General features: G+C 33.7%; 2 protein-coding genes across 3 annotated transcripts; both read left to right on the plus strand.

Annotated features, from left to right (window-relative positions):
• Positions 1-4,522: 4,522 nt before the first annotated feature.
• Positions 4,523-10,552, plus strand: LOC145053732 (phospholipase SGR2-like). 2 transcript variants are annotated; one of them, XM_079001822.1, is made up of 20 exons: positions 4,523-5,187; positions 5,451-5,551; positions 5,617-5,805; positions 5,883-6,038; positions 6,131-6,202; positions 6,288-6,440; positions 6,511-6,561; positions 6,647-6,817; positions 6,884-7,033; positions 7,122-7,187; positions 7,293-7,739; positions 7,831-7,953; positions 8,045-8,117; positions 8,272-8,374; positions 8,453-8,546; positions 8,808-8,870; positions 8,987-9,044; positions 9,134-9,237; positions 9,334-9,380; positions 9,978-10,552. In XM_079001822.1, the coding sequence occupies exons 1-20, from the start codon at positions 4,989-4,991 to the stop codon at positions 10,222-10,224; spliced, it is 2,667 nt and encodes an 888-aa protein (XP_078857948.1). In that variant the 5' UTR covers positions 4,523-4,988; the 3' UTR covers positions 10,225-10,552. The 2 variants fall into 2 exon arrangements, with proteins under 2 accessions (XP_078857948.1, XP_078857949.1); XM_079001823.1 differs by having other exon boundaries at positions 8,987-9,035; positions 9,978-10,551.
• A 1,024-nt stretch (positions 10,553-11,576) lies between these two features.
• Positions 11,577-15,979, plus strand: BASS2 (Sodium Bile acid symporter family). Its single transcript, XM_079001824.1, has 13 exons — positions 11,577-11,825; positions 11,974-12,070; positions 12,271-12,400; positions 12,651-12,692; positions 12,798-12,911; positions 13,244-13,306; positions 13,581-13,708; positions 14,153-14,234; positions 14,325-14,376; positions 14,690-14,787; positions 14,905-15,063; positions 15,384-15,473; positions 15,574-15,979. The coding sequence occupies exons 1-13, from the start codon at positions 11,714-11,716 to the stop codon at positions 15,649-15,651; spliced, it is 1,245 nt and encodes a 414-aa protein (XP_078857950.1). The 5' UTR covers positions 11,577-11,713; the 3' UTR covers positions 15,652-15,979.
• Positions 15,980-16,947: the final 968 nt, after the last annotated feature.

Genomic DNA, 16,947 nt, shown 5'->3' on the forward strand with positions numbered 1-16,947 from the left:
GACTTTCCTAATTTTAAGAGTTATATAATGGTTGAGAGTAATTAAAAAATTTGAGAAACAATAGAAAGACTAACGAATGATTTGCAATGCTAGAAAACTTGTGTCCATGTGTCTATTTGCTATTACGAAAGTTTGAATGTTTTTTTGCTGTGCTGAAAAATAAAATGAAATATGAGACAGGCTCTTGGTGATAATGAATTGGATTTTTCCAAACAACATGATGAATTTGATTGTTTGGAGTTTAATTATCAAATTAGATCACTTTTTTTTATCCATATACATGTTCTTGTGTTTAATCTTGTTTTTTTTTAAGTTGTTTTGGTTAAAATGGTAAAATGATAATTTAATTTTATTTGTCATTTTTACCAAACACCATTATCTTTAAAATTCTCATGTCTTTTAATCTTTCGGACCTATTAATGATTTAGCACTTAACTATTTGGGAACTTAAGTAATCCGACGGTTATAAAAGAGCTTTTCAAAGAAAATATTTAATTTTTCAGTTTTTGAAAAATAATAATTTTCTTCCGAATGCTTTCATTTTGAGTTGTTTTTCAAATTTCAAAGTTATTTTTTTTTGCAAGTTTTCAAAGAAATCTTTGTACTTATATCCAAAATGTTTACTTCTGAACTGTTTAATATCACCACTTTTCAGTCTAATGTTTAATTTTATGTCAAATATCATATATATTTCATATTTACTATGTTCGGTCAACTTTTTGTTAGATTTTAGTAAAAAACAAAAAAAAAATCTTGAAATTTCAGAATTGTTTATCAGATTTCAGACATGTTTTTGAAATTACAGAATTTTTATTTTGTCTCCGAGATGTCAGTCCAATATCCGAAATGTTAGTCGAGAACTCCGCAATGTCAATCTGAAATATAATTGTTTGTTAGAAAAAATAATTTTTCTCAAAATCCATGGTTATTTTTCCGAAATTGGATCAGACTTGAAAGGGTAACGAACTTTCGACTTTGTTCATATTTAGTCACTAAACTTTTTTTCATTATCTATTTGCCATTTAACTATTGAATCTGTTCACATTTTACCCTTATGATCGGCTGTTACCGGTCATAAGGGTAAAATGTAAACAATTTCAATAGTTTAGTGGCAAATAGATAACGAAAAAAAGTTTAGTGACTAAATGTGAACAAAATCGAAAGTTCGTTTCCCTCTAAAAAGTTCAATGATTAAATGTGAACAAACTTCCTATTGTATTATGTTTTAGCAAATTATTTATTTTTGTTTAATTGTAGCAACATTTGTTGATGAAGAAATCTATGAAATAAAAAAACAAAATGTAACATCCGGATTTCTAGGTATCATAATTTAAATATTTTTCTTTTTAGTTAAGAAGAGAGACTCGAAGAGTTGACGTCTCAACTCGTCGATTAAGGTCGCGACTGATGACTCAGATTAATGAATGGACTCGACGAGTCGGTGAGGCGAATCGACGAGTCCACGCTGTTGGCAGAAACCCTAAATCTTTGGTCCCGAGCCATATTTAAAGGCACTTATAGCCTTCAATTACGACTACCTTTCCCATAAGTGAGAACCCTAGCGAGCTTGAGTGTGTAGAGTGAGAGGAAGAGCTATCTTGAGCTTTTTGGTGTGATTTTGCAAGAAAGGAGAAGAGTTCCAGCAAGAGGGACCAAGGAAGGTTATTGTTCTGAGTTATTCAAGCAAGGAGCTTCATTCTGAGGTATAAAAATGAACCCCTTTCCTTCCCTATTGTGTAGATTCCATTTTGGGGTTAGGGCTTGAATCACTTCATCTTTGGGGTTTTGAATGCCTCAAACCCCTCTTGCAAGTTTGTGTTATAGATCTAGACCCTTCTAGGTCCAGAGAACCGAGAATATGAAGCTTTAGTAGAGTAAACCTTGGGATTTGAAGTTAGGAAGCATTTATGGGATTTTTATGGTATATATAGTTACTTTCATCTTACACATATATATGAAGTATTTTATATAAATTATGTGCTATGTGTGCATATTATTTGAATACTTGTTGTCTATGCTGGATGAACGATTTTATACATGTTTTAAAAGATTTAAACGGTATATTTATTTTATATCTACAAATATGTTGCGGATGAAACATGGGTAGATGAAATAGTTGGTGTGTGATGAAATAAAATGATGAGAGATAGGTGATGATAGAAAGGTGATGGTAATTAGGTAAATAGATGATGATGAATAGGTGATGTAGGATGAAAGGAGATACCATAACCTTAACCGACAATGTGGCGATGTAGTCATCTACCAGAGTATAGACAACGACTACGGACTATTCTAGACAACCCAGTGGAAACACCAACATGCCCATAACCTGTAGGTGATGAATTATGAGTTCAGACGATGTTATAACTACGTATTCATGCGATGATACTCTAACCCTTACTATGAATTATGAGTTCAGACGATGTTGTAACAAATTCCGCATGCCAAACCAATGGTCATAATTCACATCAGTGAGAATGGTTCATTTTTTTGTAAAACCAAAATCAGATTGGAAATTTTGATTTTTTATTTTGGAAAATGTCAAACCATTAGTTTTTTATTTTGGTTTTGGTTTTTTGTTTTTTTTAATATATTTTCAGGGTTTTGTTTTTTTTTTATTTCATAGATTTCTTCATCAACAAATATTGCTACAATTTAACAAAAATAAATAATTTGCTAAAACATAATACACAAGGAAGTTTGTTCACATTTAGTCATTGAACCTTTTAGAGGGAAACGAACTTTCGATTTTGTTCATATTTAGTCACTAAACTTTTTTTCGTTATCTATTTGCCACTAAACTATTGAAATTGTTCACATTTTACCCTTATGACCGGTATCAGCCGGTCATAAGGGTAAAATGTAAACAGTTTCAATAGTTCAATGGCAAATAGATAACGAAAAAAAATTTAGTGACCAAATGTAAAAAAAATCGAGAATTCGTTACCCTTTCAAGTCATTATCCCTTTCTTTAAATATACATTACCTAATCGTTGGATTACTCAATTTCATGGATTACACGAATCGTCCCTCGTCCAGGTGCCAAAAGGCATGTTCAGTCCTTATTTTAAAAAATTAACTCGGATCGTCCCTCGTTAGTTTTAAACTTACACGCTTCATCCCTCCGGATATAAAAAGACCATTTTGCCCTTATTTATTTCCTTTTTGATTTATTTTTTTAATTATTTGTTATTTATTAATTATATGTTGCTTTATTTATTATAAAATAATTATTATTTCCTTTTAAAAAAAGAAATAGCCACTAAATACGTTGATAACTCGTCTGGTTGCCCCCTCGCCCCTTTTCTTCTTCAGTGCATCTCATATCTACAGTTAACACCCCGCCGACGACTTTTGCAACATCTCCGACCGACTCCATTATTCCGATCGTGAACCAACCAAATCAAAACCACCACTAATCGCCTCCCAAAAAACCCTATATTTTTTCGTTCGATAAACCTAGCAGCAACTACCAATCGACATAGCTGATTTCATCAGAATTCCAATCGGGGGTGTTGCAGATCCAGAAGGTGACAAGGTGTAGAAGGCGACAAGGTGTAGTACCTGAGTGAGGGTTTTCTTGAAGCACGTTGGGGACAACATCAGTGTTATGATGGTTCGATTTCAACACATTCACCTCCGCTGAACAATACCTCTCTCCGTCTTCTTCTTTGATACTTTGAATCTAAAGCTCTGGTGCCGATTTTCATTTCCAATCTCATCTTTTTGAACGCTCCATCTTCGGCGAACAGGTGGTGACGAAGACGAAGGTTTTCAGTTGAACAAATGTAGACTCAACTGTGGAGCTTCGATTTTGACTGTAGAGATAGATGTTTTAAACGAAGATCTGTCGAAACCCTAACCGATGTTAATAGCGGCACACATGTGAGCCGGTGACGGTGAGGGTGGGCGTCGAAAGGAGCCTCTGTCAGATTTAGATTAAGAAAGAGGGTAGAGAAAGAGGTCGAAGACCATCGCAGGAGCCTCCGTTAGATCCCGTCGTTTCCGCCAGAGAAGACGAGCACTAGATTCCGATGAAAAGGCCCTAGAACAAAGACCACAACCACCCATCAGAAAGGGGTGAGGAATGTTCGTCAGAGGGTGGAGATAGTGGTGGTGGTCTGCAGTTTGTATGTTGTGTTTGGGTGCTTCTTTCCGATCAGTAACAATGAAGGGATGGATGGGTTGGGGAAAATGAAGGGGAGAGGGTTTATTTTATTTTTTTAATTGAAATTCATAATAAAAACATTAAATTAATTAAAAAAATAAAATATAAGGGTATTATGGTCATTTTAAATTAGGCATGGACTAAGTTTGCAACAAAATCGTCTTTCAGGGATGAAGCGTGTAAGGTTAAAACAAACAAGGGATGGTCCGAGTTAATTTTTGAAAATAGGGACTAAACACGCTTTCTGACATGTACACGAGGGACGAATGGTGTAATTTATTATGGGCCCTTATGGAAATTAAGAAGCAAACCACAAATCCCTTCCCTCTCCCTGCTGTCGCAGGGATTCGAACGTTTTCTTCTCATCCTGTGATAGGACTAAAGCGATACCAGTCTCAAAGGTTGGGGGTTAATTATTTTTCAATTCCCATTTCAACCTGCATCCCCTTCCTCTCTTTCTATTCGCGTAACATGCAAAACTCTTCCGTTAAATTTTATCGTAGATTTCAATGATTTGCCCACATTGACACGGAACATTCTTGATACTCTTCATCACGTCACCCTTCTAGCCGAAATCATCATGATTCTTCATAGAAATTGCATAATCTGAACTCCCAAATTCGTAATTTTCCTCAGGTTTTTTCAATCAGACCCAGTTCAACGAATTCTAGATTGAATCATTCGATTTTTTCGTGTTTGTTCGACTTTGGTGCATTTTCATTAGACAGAGATGTCCGTTTCTTCGTAGTGCACAACAACTGTATGATAAATTGCCGGAACGCTGAATTTCAATTTGCTTTGAGCCATCTATCTCTCATCAATGGGGGAAACCGGTGGCAATGACGAAGATGGGAAAAACTCTGCTAATATGTTACGGAATACGCCGTCGAATATCAGGAGGTTGGCTGATGAGATACAGCAGTGTGAGGGGCGACAAAAGTATCTTGCGCAGACCAAAAGCCCATCGGACGGGGGTGATGTTAGGTGGTACTTCCGTAAGGTTGCCATGGAGAAAAATGGTGAGTTCTTCGTTGAAATTATCTTACTTTACATAGGTATTTGTGATGTTATTTGTTTATAGGTAAAATGCAATAAACAGTAAAACCATTTGTACTTTATAAACGGTAGCTAGTTCTTGAAAACCTCATAAAAACTCTTCAACCTTGAACAATCTCTTCAGTTTTTTAGGATCATGATTATCAAACTATGAAGAGCCAATGAAGATGTTAGTGATCAGAAATTGCCATTTACTCTTGTGTTTTCTTCTCTTGCTTATGTACAGAAGTAGCTGCTAATGTCCCACGTGCAGAAACAGTAGAAAAGAGTGATTATTTTCGATTTGGAATGAGAGATTCTCTTGCAATAGAGGCATCATTCTTACAGGTAACATCATCTCTGTTTCAAATCACCAAATAAAATCTTTAAACTCATCAAACTAACATATACAGCAAGAAGATGAATTGCTCTCTATTTGGTGGAAAGAATTAGCCGAGTGTAGTGAAGGTCCAAAAGGGTCTCCTGCTTCGGTTTCCAAATCCGACCCTCTCCTTCAACCATTTTCTCTAGAAACTTCTCGATCAACCAAACCAGATGATGAAGACAGAGTCGGTGTCCCCGTGAAAGGAGGCTTATACGAAGTAACGTTATAATCATAAACAACATTTTTTTATAAAAATTCTTCAACCCAATTTTATTTTCTATTTGTTTATTGCAGGTAGACTTGGTGAAGAGACATTGTTTCCCTGTTTATTGGGATGGAGATAATCGTAGGGTTTTAAGAGGCCATTGGTTTGCTCGTAAAGGAGGCCTTGATTGGCTTCCTATTCGTGAGGATGTTTCTGAACAATTGGAGTTTGCTTATCGTGGAAGGGTAAGTAACTAAGTATTAAGTAATCACACATTCACACGTGTCTTTTTTTTTTTTTTTTTTAAATTAATTTTTTTTGGTGTGTTTTGTGTTAGATTTGGCGTAGAAGAACATTTCAACCATCTGGACTATTTGCAGCACGAGTTGACATGCAAGGGTCAAGTCCAGTATGTTTTGAGAATAAAATGTGTTTCAACTTAAAATTAACCATGGTAAAAGTTATTAGGCTTATAATTAACTTGTTGTATTCAGGGGTTGCATGCTCTTTTTACTGGAGAAGATGACACGTGGGAGGCATGGTTAAATGTAGATGCTTCTGGATTCTCTAGTATTGTTAAGTTAGGTGGGATTGGGATTAAGTTAAGACGTGGGTATGCTCCCTCTCGTTCACCAAAGCCAACTCAGGTAAAACTAAAATTTATTTAATTTTGTAACTTTTTTCACCCGTAAATAATACTAAAATAATTATTGGTAGGATGAGTTACGTCAACAAAAGGAGGAAGACATGGACGATTATTGTTCACAGGTAATGCAAAAAAAAAAAAGTTAATAGCTAGAGAAAGTTAAGGAAACAAGGGTTTGATGTTGAATTTGAATGTTTATAATTATAGGTTCCAGTTGGACATGTAGTTTTTATGGTTCATGGTATTGGTCAAAGGTTGGAGAAAGCTAATTTAGTTGATGATGTTGGCATATTTCGCCATGTCACCTCTAGCCTTGCAGAACAACACTTGACACCTTACCAACGTGGAACTCAAAGAGTTCTTTATATTCCATGCCAGGTTGTCATCTTGTTTATTTATTTATTTATTTTTTTTGGAAAATGATTTTAACCTGTGGTTATACAGTGGAGGAAAAATTTGAAACTTAGTGGTGAATCAGCTGTAGAAAAATGTACATTACCTGGTGTACGTGGATTGAGGGTAACTTTAAGTGCAACTGTTCACGATGTGTTGTACTACATGAGCCCAATCTATTGCCAAGATATTATTGACTCGGTGAAATTTTTTTAATTGAAATTAAAAAATAAAAATTAAATATCTGATGTCATCTTTATATTTAACGTTACATTCCGCTTTTCGACAGGTTTCCATTCAATTAAACAAGTTATATCTAAAGTTCATCAAGAGAAATCCTGGTTATGATGGAAAGGTGAATGTTCTTATTCTTCTTATTATTAATTTATTATCATTATTATTATTACAGATTCTATTTTTTATGTTGTTTGACTTATTTTTATGGTCTTTGAGGTTGCAGGTTTCCTTATATGGTCATTCATTGGGAAGTGTTCTTTCGTATGACATTTTATGTCATCAAGAGACTTTGACCTCTCCATTTCCAATGGAGTGGATATATAAAGATCAGATTAAATACGAAAGCTGTACACCAACTGACATGAAGTCATCTTCTAGCTGCCACGTGTCCTCGAATTCAGGAGGTCAGGATTTCAACACGATTATTTCTTCTGCTAAAAAGGACATCACAAGGGTACAATCGGAATCTTCACTTCCTGAAATGCGTGTTGAAGAATCAAACCTTTTAGAAGCTAGGAATCATAAGAAACATGGTAGTCTTCCATTGATAGAACACGTTGCAGTTGGATCTGACCATGGTGAAGAAGCTTTAGCTAGTGGATCAAATCGAATTGATGAGGAAAATTGTCACAGTGATGAAAATAACACAATTAAATCTTTAAGGGAAGAGGTAATGAAGTTTTGGGCATCCGATTTATGCAATCGTTTTTTTTTTTTTTTTTTTTCATTTTTCCTAATAAATACGACTTTCATTCTTGCAGATTGACATTTTGAATGCACGAATCAAAGAACTAGAAAAAGTTTCCAAAGGTTCATCATCTTGTAAAAATGACACGTTGAAGAGTTACACACCTCTTATAAAGTATACAAAATTGGAATTCGAGGTAACACCCATGAATTTGTTTATTTTTTTTTACATATATTCTCTATTTTTTTCTTGCTTTTGTTCCTACTTGTGATTAAGATTGATGCCAGGTGGATACATTTTATGCGGTTGGGTCTCCTCTTGGTGTGTTTCTTGCCCTTCGTAATGTCCGTATAGGAATTGGTAAGTAATTTGCTTGTTTTTCATGAGTTGCATTTTACAAATTTGGTCTTTTATTAATCTATTTTTTAATTTTTCACGAAATTAAGATAAAGGTAAATGGCATAATGATTATGTTGAGATGTTAGGGAACCATAGTTTTTATTATTTTTTTCAGGTCAAGGAAAAGACTATTGGAACAATGAAAATGTACATGAAGAGATGCCATCATGTCGACAAATGTTCAACATTTTTCATCCTTTTGATCCAGTGGCATATAGGTATCTTTTAATCCCTTTGCTTATAGTTTCATTAGGGTGAATTTTAGTAGTGATATAACCCGTTTCTTTTATTTACAGAGTAGAACCACTTGTTTGTAAAGATTATGTCAATTCACGTCCAGTCATCATTCCATATCATAAAGGTGGAAAGAGACTGCATATTGGATTCCAGGTAGGTCCCACTTTACATGACATGGCATAAAAGTTCTATACTGCATTTGGCCTGCATTTGACTGGAAGTCTGGACTAGGACTGATGTCAATTAGACAAAAATTACAGTCTGACCCACTCAAAAAGGTGGGATAGGGTCTCTTTCTCGATCTCTAGTTTGTTCAAAAGACATAAATACCCTTCTCATACTCATCATAAAAAATAACCTTAAAAAGCTTGTTGATTTTAGCATTCACTGTGATATTGCTTTATAATGGTGTAGGAATTTGTAGAAGATGTTGCATCAAGTTCTCAGGTGGTAATGGATCGCATGAGCTCAGTAAAGGTGTGTATTTTTTCACCGATATTTTGTTCAATTTGTACATTTCAAATTTATGATTTTTTTTATTGACTTTTCAAACACTCATACTTGAATTTTTGTTACAAACATATCATGTGTAGGGTAAAGTATTGGCACTATGTCAAGTGAAAGATGGTGATGTCGTTGGAGGTACTTCAAGTATATTTCCATTTTAATACGTGTATATTTTTATTATTATACCTACTTTTTATTGAATATATACATATGTATTCCCTTTTTACCCTTAGTGGAGTCACCAGAAGAGCCCGAAGTAGTGGAGAGATCATATGGTTCGATAATGATGGAGAAGTTAACAGGGAGTGAAGATGGCCGAATTGATCATGTCCTTCAAGTATATGCATTTTCTTACTAGTCTTTTTATAAAATGATTGAAAATGATAAACGATTTGTGAACTTCACTTTCTTTCATTAAAATTGAATAATGCAGGATAAAACATTTCAACATCAATACATATCCGCTGTGGGAGCACATACGTAAGTATATATTAACCATTACATACTTGTGAAATTAAATTTTCAATTGTTTTATAGAAAGATGTAGAGATTTGTAAAAAGTTAGGACTTTATAGAGAGAGCCTCATTTTCCTAACTTTCTCTATTAAGTCATGCTTTTTGCATCGAGTAAAAAAAGAAACATTGTTTCTTTTTTTTTTCCTCATTAAGTCATGTTTAGATAAAGTGACTGAATGGATAATGATGTCTGTTGGGATAAACTGATGTATACATAAAGTATGTTTCTTTTCTAGACCGAACAATCTATATGAATGATATTAAATGACCATTTTACTTTTACCTTTACATTCCAAAAAACAAATTTCTCAATATTCATTAATTTCTCAATATTCCAAAAAACAAATTACTTTTACCTTAACATGAGAGGAGTTAGGAGAAGAAAAGAAAGGCTTATAGGTAATTAAGAAGATTTTTTTGGTTTAACCCATGAAGTCGTTTTGTCCAAGATTAAGTGCTTAACCCATTAAGCTCATTAAGTGAAAGAAACATGCATCTTCGTTAAGTACATTGAAGTAAAAAAGAAATAGTAATTTCGTCTGACTATGACACATGATGCAGAAATTATTGGAGAGACCTTGACACTGCATTATTTATATTAAAACATTTATACCGAGATATACCAGAAGAACCTGAAGCACCAGATGGAGACACGAAAAATGAAGTAAAACAAGGAACTGGTGAATATTGGCATGGCTGGTATAATAATAACGAGGAGGGTACCGATGACGACCTTCCTTTAACATTTTCCAATACAAAGTTTGTGAAAAAATTTACAAGAAGAGCCAAAAGCTTCATTGGTCCTTGATTTTATTTATTTATTTATTTATTTTTTCATAACCAACTATCGTCCTTGTATAAATGTCACAAAAAATGTTATAGTTTGCAAGAATGAACGGTTTTGGACAATGTCAATGTAAATAAAGTACAAAAACGTTCGTTCTTGAAAACTTTAGTGTTCTTTTTGATTTTTTTTACATGAACAATGCAAGTGTTGTACTCTGTGCATAGATAATTGTATAGCTGGTAAGGATGATTTAGATTTTAGAGATGTACACATGATTGTACATAATCTAAATTAGAACAATTTAAGAAATGGTATGTGCTAAAATTACACTTTGGACAAGTTTGTCCATGTTGGATTCTTTTTAGTTTCTACCCCTTTGATGTATTAAAGACAAAATTATATAATGGGGTCTATTTCATGAGTTTGGGTAAGAGACTATTCAGATCTTAAAGACCTAAAGGCCTAGGTCAACGGAATTTTAAGGTAGCGTTTGGTTTCGCTCTAATCCTTTGAAATTAAAAGGAATTGGAATCTAAATCCAACACTTTCTTATGTTTGGTTAACTTTCAAAAGGAATTGGATTTTCAAACGTATAGAACTTTCCTTCAATTGAGGGAAAGAAAATTCCATCTAATAGAAGAGGGAATTAAATCTCCTTTCATGAGAGAATGTTGTAAATTACCGTATTATAATTTTTTTATATTACATATGAAACTCTTTTGCCACCGCATTCACCACCATCATCTCCTCCACAACCACCACTGCTGTCGACACCACTACCCCCACTGCTACCACGACCTCCTCCCCTACCGACACTACCACCTCAACCACCATTGCCGTCACCCATCCCCCATGCCACCACCACCACCACTACCCACCGCCACCCAAACAGAATATGATATTGAATTTAAAAATTCATTTCCTGCAAACCAAACAAAATATAAAATTGGATTATATTCGTATCGGATTCTAAATATTTCATTGACTTCAATTCCTAAAAAAAAAAACATTATGTGAACCAAACTTCATCTAAATCTAAATCTTAAGATAACATTTCATTAAAAAATGCAATAATCATAAATATCAAAAACATATGCAATAATTTGACCATGTATTTCTTTATCAAAAATAGATAAAAAAAAAAAATAATTAGAAATATATAAAACATCTAATAAATGAAATAATTTTCACATTACATTTGTCATACTTGCAAGGTGCAAGTTGCAACTTCAAACTTTCAATTTCAAGGCCATAATAGAGTAGTACAACGAGCATTATAATTTGTACCATGGGCAATTTCCCATTGTGATAGTAACATATCATGAGAAACTTGTTTGGTTTTGGATTGGTTCGGAATCTGATGTGTGGTGTTCCTTTGATTTCCACGATCCTCTCGGATATCTTCTCTGAAATCTAGGGACCCATTTCACTCTCTTCACTTGCCCAATTCAAACAAAGGGCATGCTCAAATAAACCCTCGTTAACCCCCACCGATTCTTTTAGATCTTTAATGGCGTCTATTTCGAGAATTGTTGCTAAAGATTGTAAATTTCAATCACGCGATGCTGTTCTTCAAAGACCCAGATACGATTTGCCCCCACGAGGACTTCACAACCATGTTTGTATGTACTCGATCAGTTTTTATGCTAGTTTTCGAATTGGGTGTTCTTTACTTTGTTTCTTGTTTGCTTCTGAAGTACATTGGGTATCTATAGTTCTATACACATATATATGATACATGATTTTTCAAATTTTTGTGAAAAATTTCAGCTTTTGAAAGTAGGGTTCGTTCGTCAGGTGATGTTAAAAGTTTGGCTATTCAGAATAGGCGATTCACACCAGCGATTATTCAATCCTCAGCTTCCAGGTAGTGTTTATGTATATGTGTTTGATGAGTTGTTTTCATCGTTTATTTATTTATTGTGTGCTTGTAGTCTGAAATTATGAAGAAAGATTAGGACATAAGTCGCCACAAACACTACTGAATGTTAACAAAGAAAGATCAATGTTCATTCCTATCACTTTTTAATCTTAATTTTACCAAATTGTGTCAAATTTTGTTGTTAGGAGTTCGAAGATTGTTTGCCAAGCAGCAACAAATGTTCCAGGAGAGGTTCCTTCTAGTGCAAGTACCTCAAGTGGAATGTCAACATATGAAAGAATAATTGAAACATTAACGACCCTATTTCCTTTATGGGTATGTCAAAAAAACATGTTCATCAATCATCACATTTTCAACATTTTTAAGTGTACTTAATGGGGACATGACTTAATCTGGTAAGCTGTATACAAGTGTTTCTTTTTGACCTAATGCAAAAAGAACAACTTAACAGAGAAAGTCAGAGAAAGGAGGCTTTTCTCCTTTAAGTATCTTTTAAAATATCATTTATACCAACAACATTTATTGGGGGAAAAAAGCAATAATTTGTATTTGATGTCATTGACAGGTTATTATAGGTACAATAATTGGGATCTATAAGCCTTCAGCAGTAAGTATACCCTTGTGTCTACATTTTTTGGCCCTTATAATAAAATAAGAAATAAAATGTGACTTGATTAAATTGTTTGAGTGAAAAATCAAATGAACAATGTAGGTTACTTGGTTACAAACAGATCTTTTCACTGTTGGATTGGGTTTTCTCATGCTTTCAATGGGACTTACACTAACATTTGAGGACTTCAGACGCTGTTTAAGGAATCCATGGACTGTATGCACTTCTTCCCTTTCTTTTTTATGTGATAAATGCAAAAAAAAAAAAAAAAGTAGCAACCTACTTTTATTTTTTCTTATTTAGTCTTTTTTTCCTATATGGAATTGTACTTTGAAAACTGTATCCAATCAAGCAGTATAATTGTTTCATATTTGGATGACATTGCTATAAATGGATAGATTTATAAAAGTACATTGGTGTAATAAAAATAAGTGAAAGTAGAAATATGTTGCTATTTCTTGCATTTAACCTTTATCCATTTGTTTGTGTAAGCTAAGCTCCTCTTCTGTTTTACATATTAAAGATGAATATGATTTTGGTTTTTTCAGGTTGGTGTAGGGTTTCTTGCTCAATACTTGATCAAACCAATTTTGGGATTCTTGATTGCAATGGTATGTGAATGTGACTATGCATATTACTTATTTACAAATTTACCCTTGTTTCTTTTCCCTTCCATTTCCTTAAGTGTGGCTTCATTTATCTCAAATATCTTTTAAACGTCATTTATCAAGACAACTACTTTCATCAATCATAATACAATGTATCATTTCCATTTCATTTGTATTTGATATTAGAAAATCAGTAGCTTTTACCCTATCTTTACATTCCATTCGTTTTGTTATTTGTGTTATTGATATAAAAAACTTTGAAATTTTGTATGAACAGACTTTAAAGTTATCAGCTCCACTTGCAACTGGTTTGATTCTAGTTTCATGTTGCCCTGGTGGACAAGCATCAAATGTTGCGACTTATATATCAAAAGGAAATGTAGCACTTTCTGTTCTCATGACAACGTAAGTATCCTTTTCTTTCTTTCTTTCTTTCTTTTTTTTTTTTTTTTTAAAAAAAAAAAATTCAGTATTTTCAAAGTATTTATTGTTAACCTACTTCCTCTTTTGTGTATCATATCATCTTACTTTTGTTTCTTTCTATTATAGCATTGTATGTACTTTCAGTTTTTTATTGTAAAGGCATTGTATTATAGCATACTACTTTCATTTCTTCCTATTACAACATTGTTGTTTGAAAACTCATAGTGATGAAAATTGCTTTGTATTTGGATGATATTAGGCCATTTTCTTTATGTTGAAGCACACACGTTATTGTTGTAGTGAAAAGCTTTAATCTTTTGAACGTATATGCAAAAATTTAAAATACCACCATAATGTTATGTGATTATATGGATGATGAGGATATTAACGAGTGATCTTTATTTTTTTTATGGTGTTTTTTTACAGGTGTTCAACTATTGGAGCTATTATCATGACACCACTGTTGACCAAACTTCTAGCTGGTCAACTTGTTCCTGTTGATGCAGCTGTAAGTGGTTGGGTTGGGTTGGGCCCACACGTAATGAATAATATTAAGTTCATTTTCTATAATTTAATTTCTTGTTTTGAATCTTTTCAGGGTCTTGCAATCAGCACTTTTCAGGTTGTTTTGGTTCCCACAATTCTTGGAGGTAATTTGAACTTTTTTTAATCTATTTTCAAGATTGTTTTACTATCGCCACCTAGGCATACATAACGACACACTTGATGAAATTAAAGTAAAAAAATCGAGGGCAAATTTGTAAAAAGTTAATTTCTAATGCGAAAACATCATTTCCTTAAACTTTCTCTATAAAGTCGTTCTTTTTGCACTAACTCAACAAGGAATATCCATATATAGCTGAGTCTGTTTCTTTCTTTTTTAATTGAATGAAGGTAAATGACCATTTTACCCTTGTGTCTAAAAACTGTTATATAATATTATAATTCGCTTTCTTGATGCAGTCTTGATGAATGAATTTTTCCCAAAATTCACCTCAAAAATCATCACGGTGACACCTTTGATTGGAGTTATCCTCACAACTCTTCTTTGTGCAAGCCCGGTTAGTTCCCTCAATATAATAATCAATACAAATCCTTAATTTTATAGAATTCTTACAAATCATTATTTTATATATATATATATATTTTGGGATACATGTTTTGTTTTTACTTTTTAGATTGGGCAAGTTGCGGATGTTTTGAAAACACAAGGTTTACAGTTGCTACTTCCAGTGGCTGCCCTCCATGGGGCGGCATTTTTCATCGGTTATGCCATTTCCAAGTTATCTTTTGGTGAATCCACCTCTCGTACCATCTCCATAGAATGCGGGATGCAGGTTTGTATTTTTTTTTTTTTTTTTTTTTTTTTTGTTTCTTTTCATTTATTACACAGACCAAGACACGACAGAACAGAACAGGTTGTACTGCGTTTGGTATGCACTGACTGGGACTGAGACCGATGTCAATGAAACACATAAAATAATTTCTTTTCCCACTTAAACAAGTGGAACAAGGTAGGATACGACAGAACAGGTTGTACTGCGTTTGGTATGCAGCTTCTCTATCTCTCGTCTATGCAAAAGACGAAATTGCCCTTCACATTTGAATTTACAAACCGTTTGCTGATTCGTTTATGTGGTTATTTGAATTTACACAGAGCTCGGCCCTCGGGTTTTTGCTTGCTCAAAAACACTTCACAAACCCTCTTGTAGCTGTTCCTTCTGCCGTCAGCGTCGTTTGCATGGCTGTAAGAATCTTTTCTCTTTCCTAAAAACTTTTTTATTTTTATTTTTATTATTTTAATCTAGAAAATAATTTAATGACGTGGCATATTATGATGAATGCAGCTTGGTGGGAGTGCTTTAGCGGTTTATTGGAGGAACCAACCTATTCCTGTTGATGACAAAGATGATTTCAAGGAGTAAAAAAGCTTGTAGCTTTTTAGTTTTCTTATTAGTACCCCATGTTTTTAGGTTAAATCTTTTTCTTTATCATAATCATATGGGCAATGGTTGAAATCTGAGCAATGATACGACAATTACTTGTACTGTGTGCAGTAAACGTTGTATATTGTTTTGGGTTTGGTTGTTTTCAAGTATGGAAACTTATCATCGACTTTTAAGTGGTTTTGTATTTTGATGTTGTGAGAAGAGTAGGGATTTTGGTAGGTAATTTAAACGCTGGTTGTATTTGGATCGATAATTAAGATCGTGAAAACTGTTTTTGAAGTTTAATTATTTATAAGTTCGATAATAGGTTCAAGTGTTCTTAAACATGTTTTATTAATTCAATCATTTTTGACATATAATTAACGAAATTTTGGTGTACATTTATTCAAGAAATTAATTAAAGGATTGATTGTATAAGATCTCGATTAATCGGATTGACATTTTGTCAAGCACTTGGTGTGCATAAAAGACGATTCTAATATTATTTGTCATTCGATTTGATGCAAAGAAAAATTTAAAATCATTTTTCTTTTATTTTAAAAATATTGGTTTAGTGAAAAGATAGATATTTTTCTTTTTTAAAACGACTTTGAAACCAACTCCAAATTATATATATATATATATATATATATATATATATATATATATATATATATACTGATTTAGAACTACATACATGGTGAACAGGATTTTGTTATCATTGGTTGAATTTTTTTTCTATTTTTCTTTTTTGGGTTTTTTTTTGTGAGAACCACAACAACTGCTGCGTGTTATGCTCTGATACATCATTGCTACGTGTTATATGTTCATCTCCCACCACCGACTGCTACCAATTACAAATCGACACAGCAGGCATCGTATGCTCCCTCCTCCCATTACTTCCGGTTACATTGGTCCAGCAAATCATCTACCCCCACCGCCTATCTCATCCAACAACTTTCTATCCTTTCTCACCCTTCTCTCAACCGATCGTCCCTAACACCTATCTCTACCGTTCCATCGCCTCAGTTGTCCTATGGATTCCCTTCATAAGTTTTCTTCAAAAACGCTTCCCCAACATTTATTTGTCCATTCCACCGTCCTCTGCTGCCGTCGGTCATGCCCACTCTCGCCGTCGAAATCGTGTTCGTCTGCTTCTTCTTCAACTTCAAAGAACACAGTACCCTCAACCCTGTAAGTCTCTCTCTCTCTCTCTCTCGATATTGGCATGCAGATTTCATCTTGGGGTTGAAGTGTTCAAATCGTTCGTGATTTATACAAGAAATTGGATGG

This window comes from Lactuca serriola, chromosome 5 (assembly GCF_051521515.1).
Source record: "Lactuca serriola cultivar US96UC23 chromosome 5, Lser_US96UC23_V15, whole genome shotgun sequence".
NCBI lineage: Eukaryota > Viridiplantae > Streptophyta > Magnoliopsida > Asterales > Asteraceae > Lactuca > Lactuca serriola.

Coding starts and splice junctions, on each gene's coding strand:
- LOC145053732 (XM_079001822.1), top strand. CDS start 4,989: ATGGGGGAAACCGGTGGCAATGACGAAGATGGGAAAAACTCTGCTAAT. Junction 6,562..6,646: donor TGGACGATTATTGTTCACAG/GTAATGCAAAAA, acceptor TTATAATTATAG/GTTCCAGTTGGACATGTAGT. Junction 7,954..8,044: donor ATACAAAATTGGAATTCGAG/GTAACACCCATG, acceptor GATTGATGCCAG/GTGGATACATTTTATGCGGT.
- BASS2 (XM_079001824.1), top strand. CDS start 11,714: ATGGCGTCTATTTCGAGAATTGTTGCTAAAGATTGTAAATTTCAATCA. Junction 12,401..12,650: donor CGACCCTATTTCCTTTATGG/GTATGTCAAAAA, acceptor TGTCATTGACAG/GTTATTATAGGTACAATAAT. Junction 12,912..13,243: donor GTTTAAGGAATCCATGGACT/GTATGCACTTCT, acceptor TGGTTTTTTCAG/GTTGGTGTAGGGTTTCTTGC.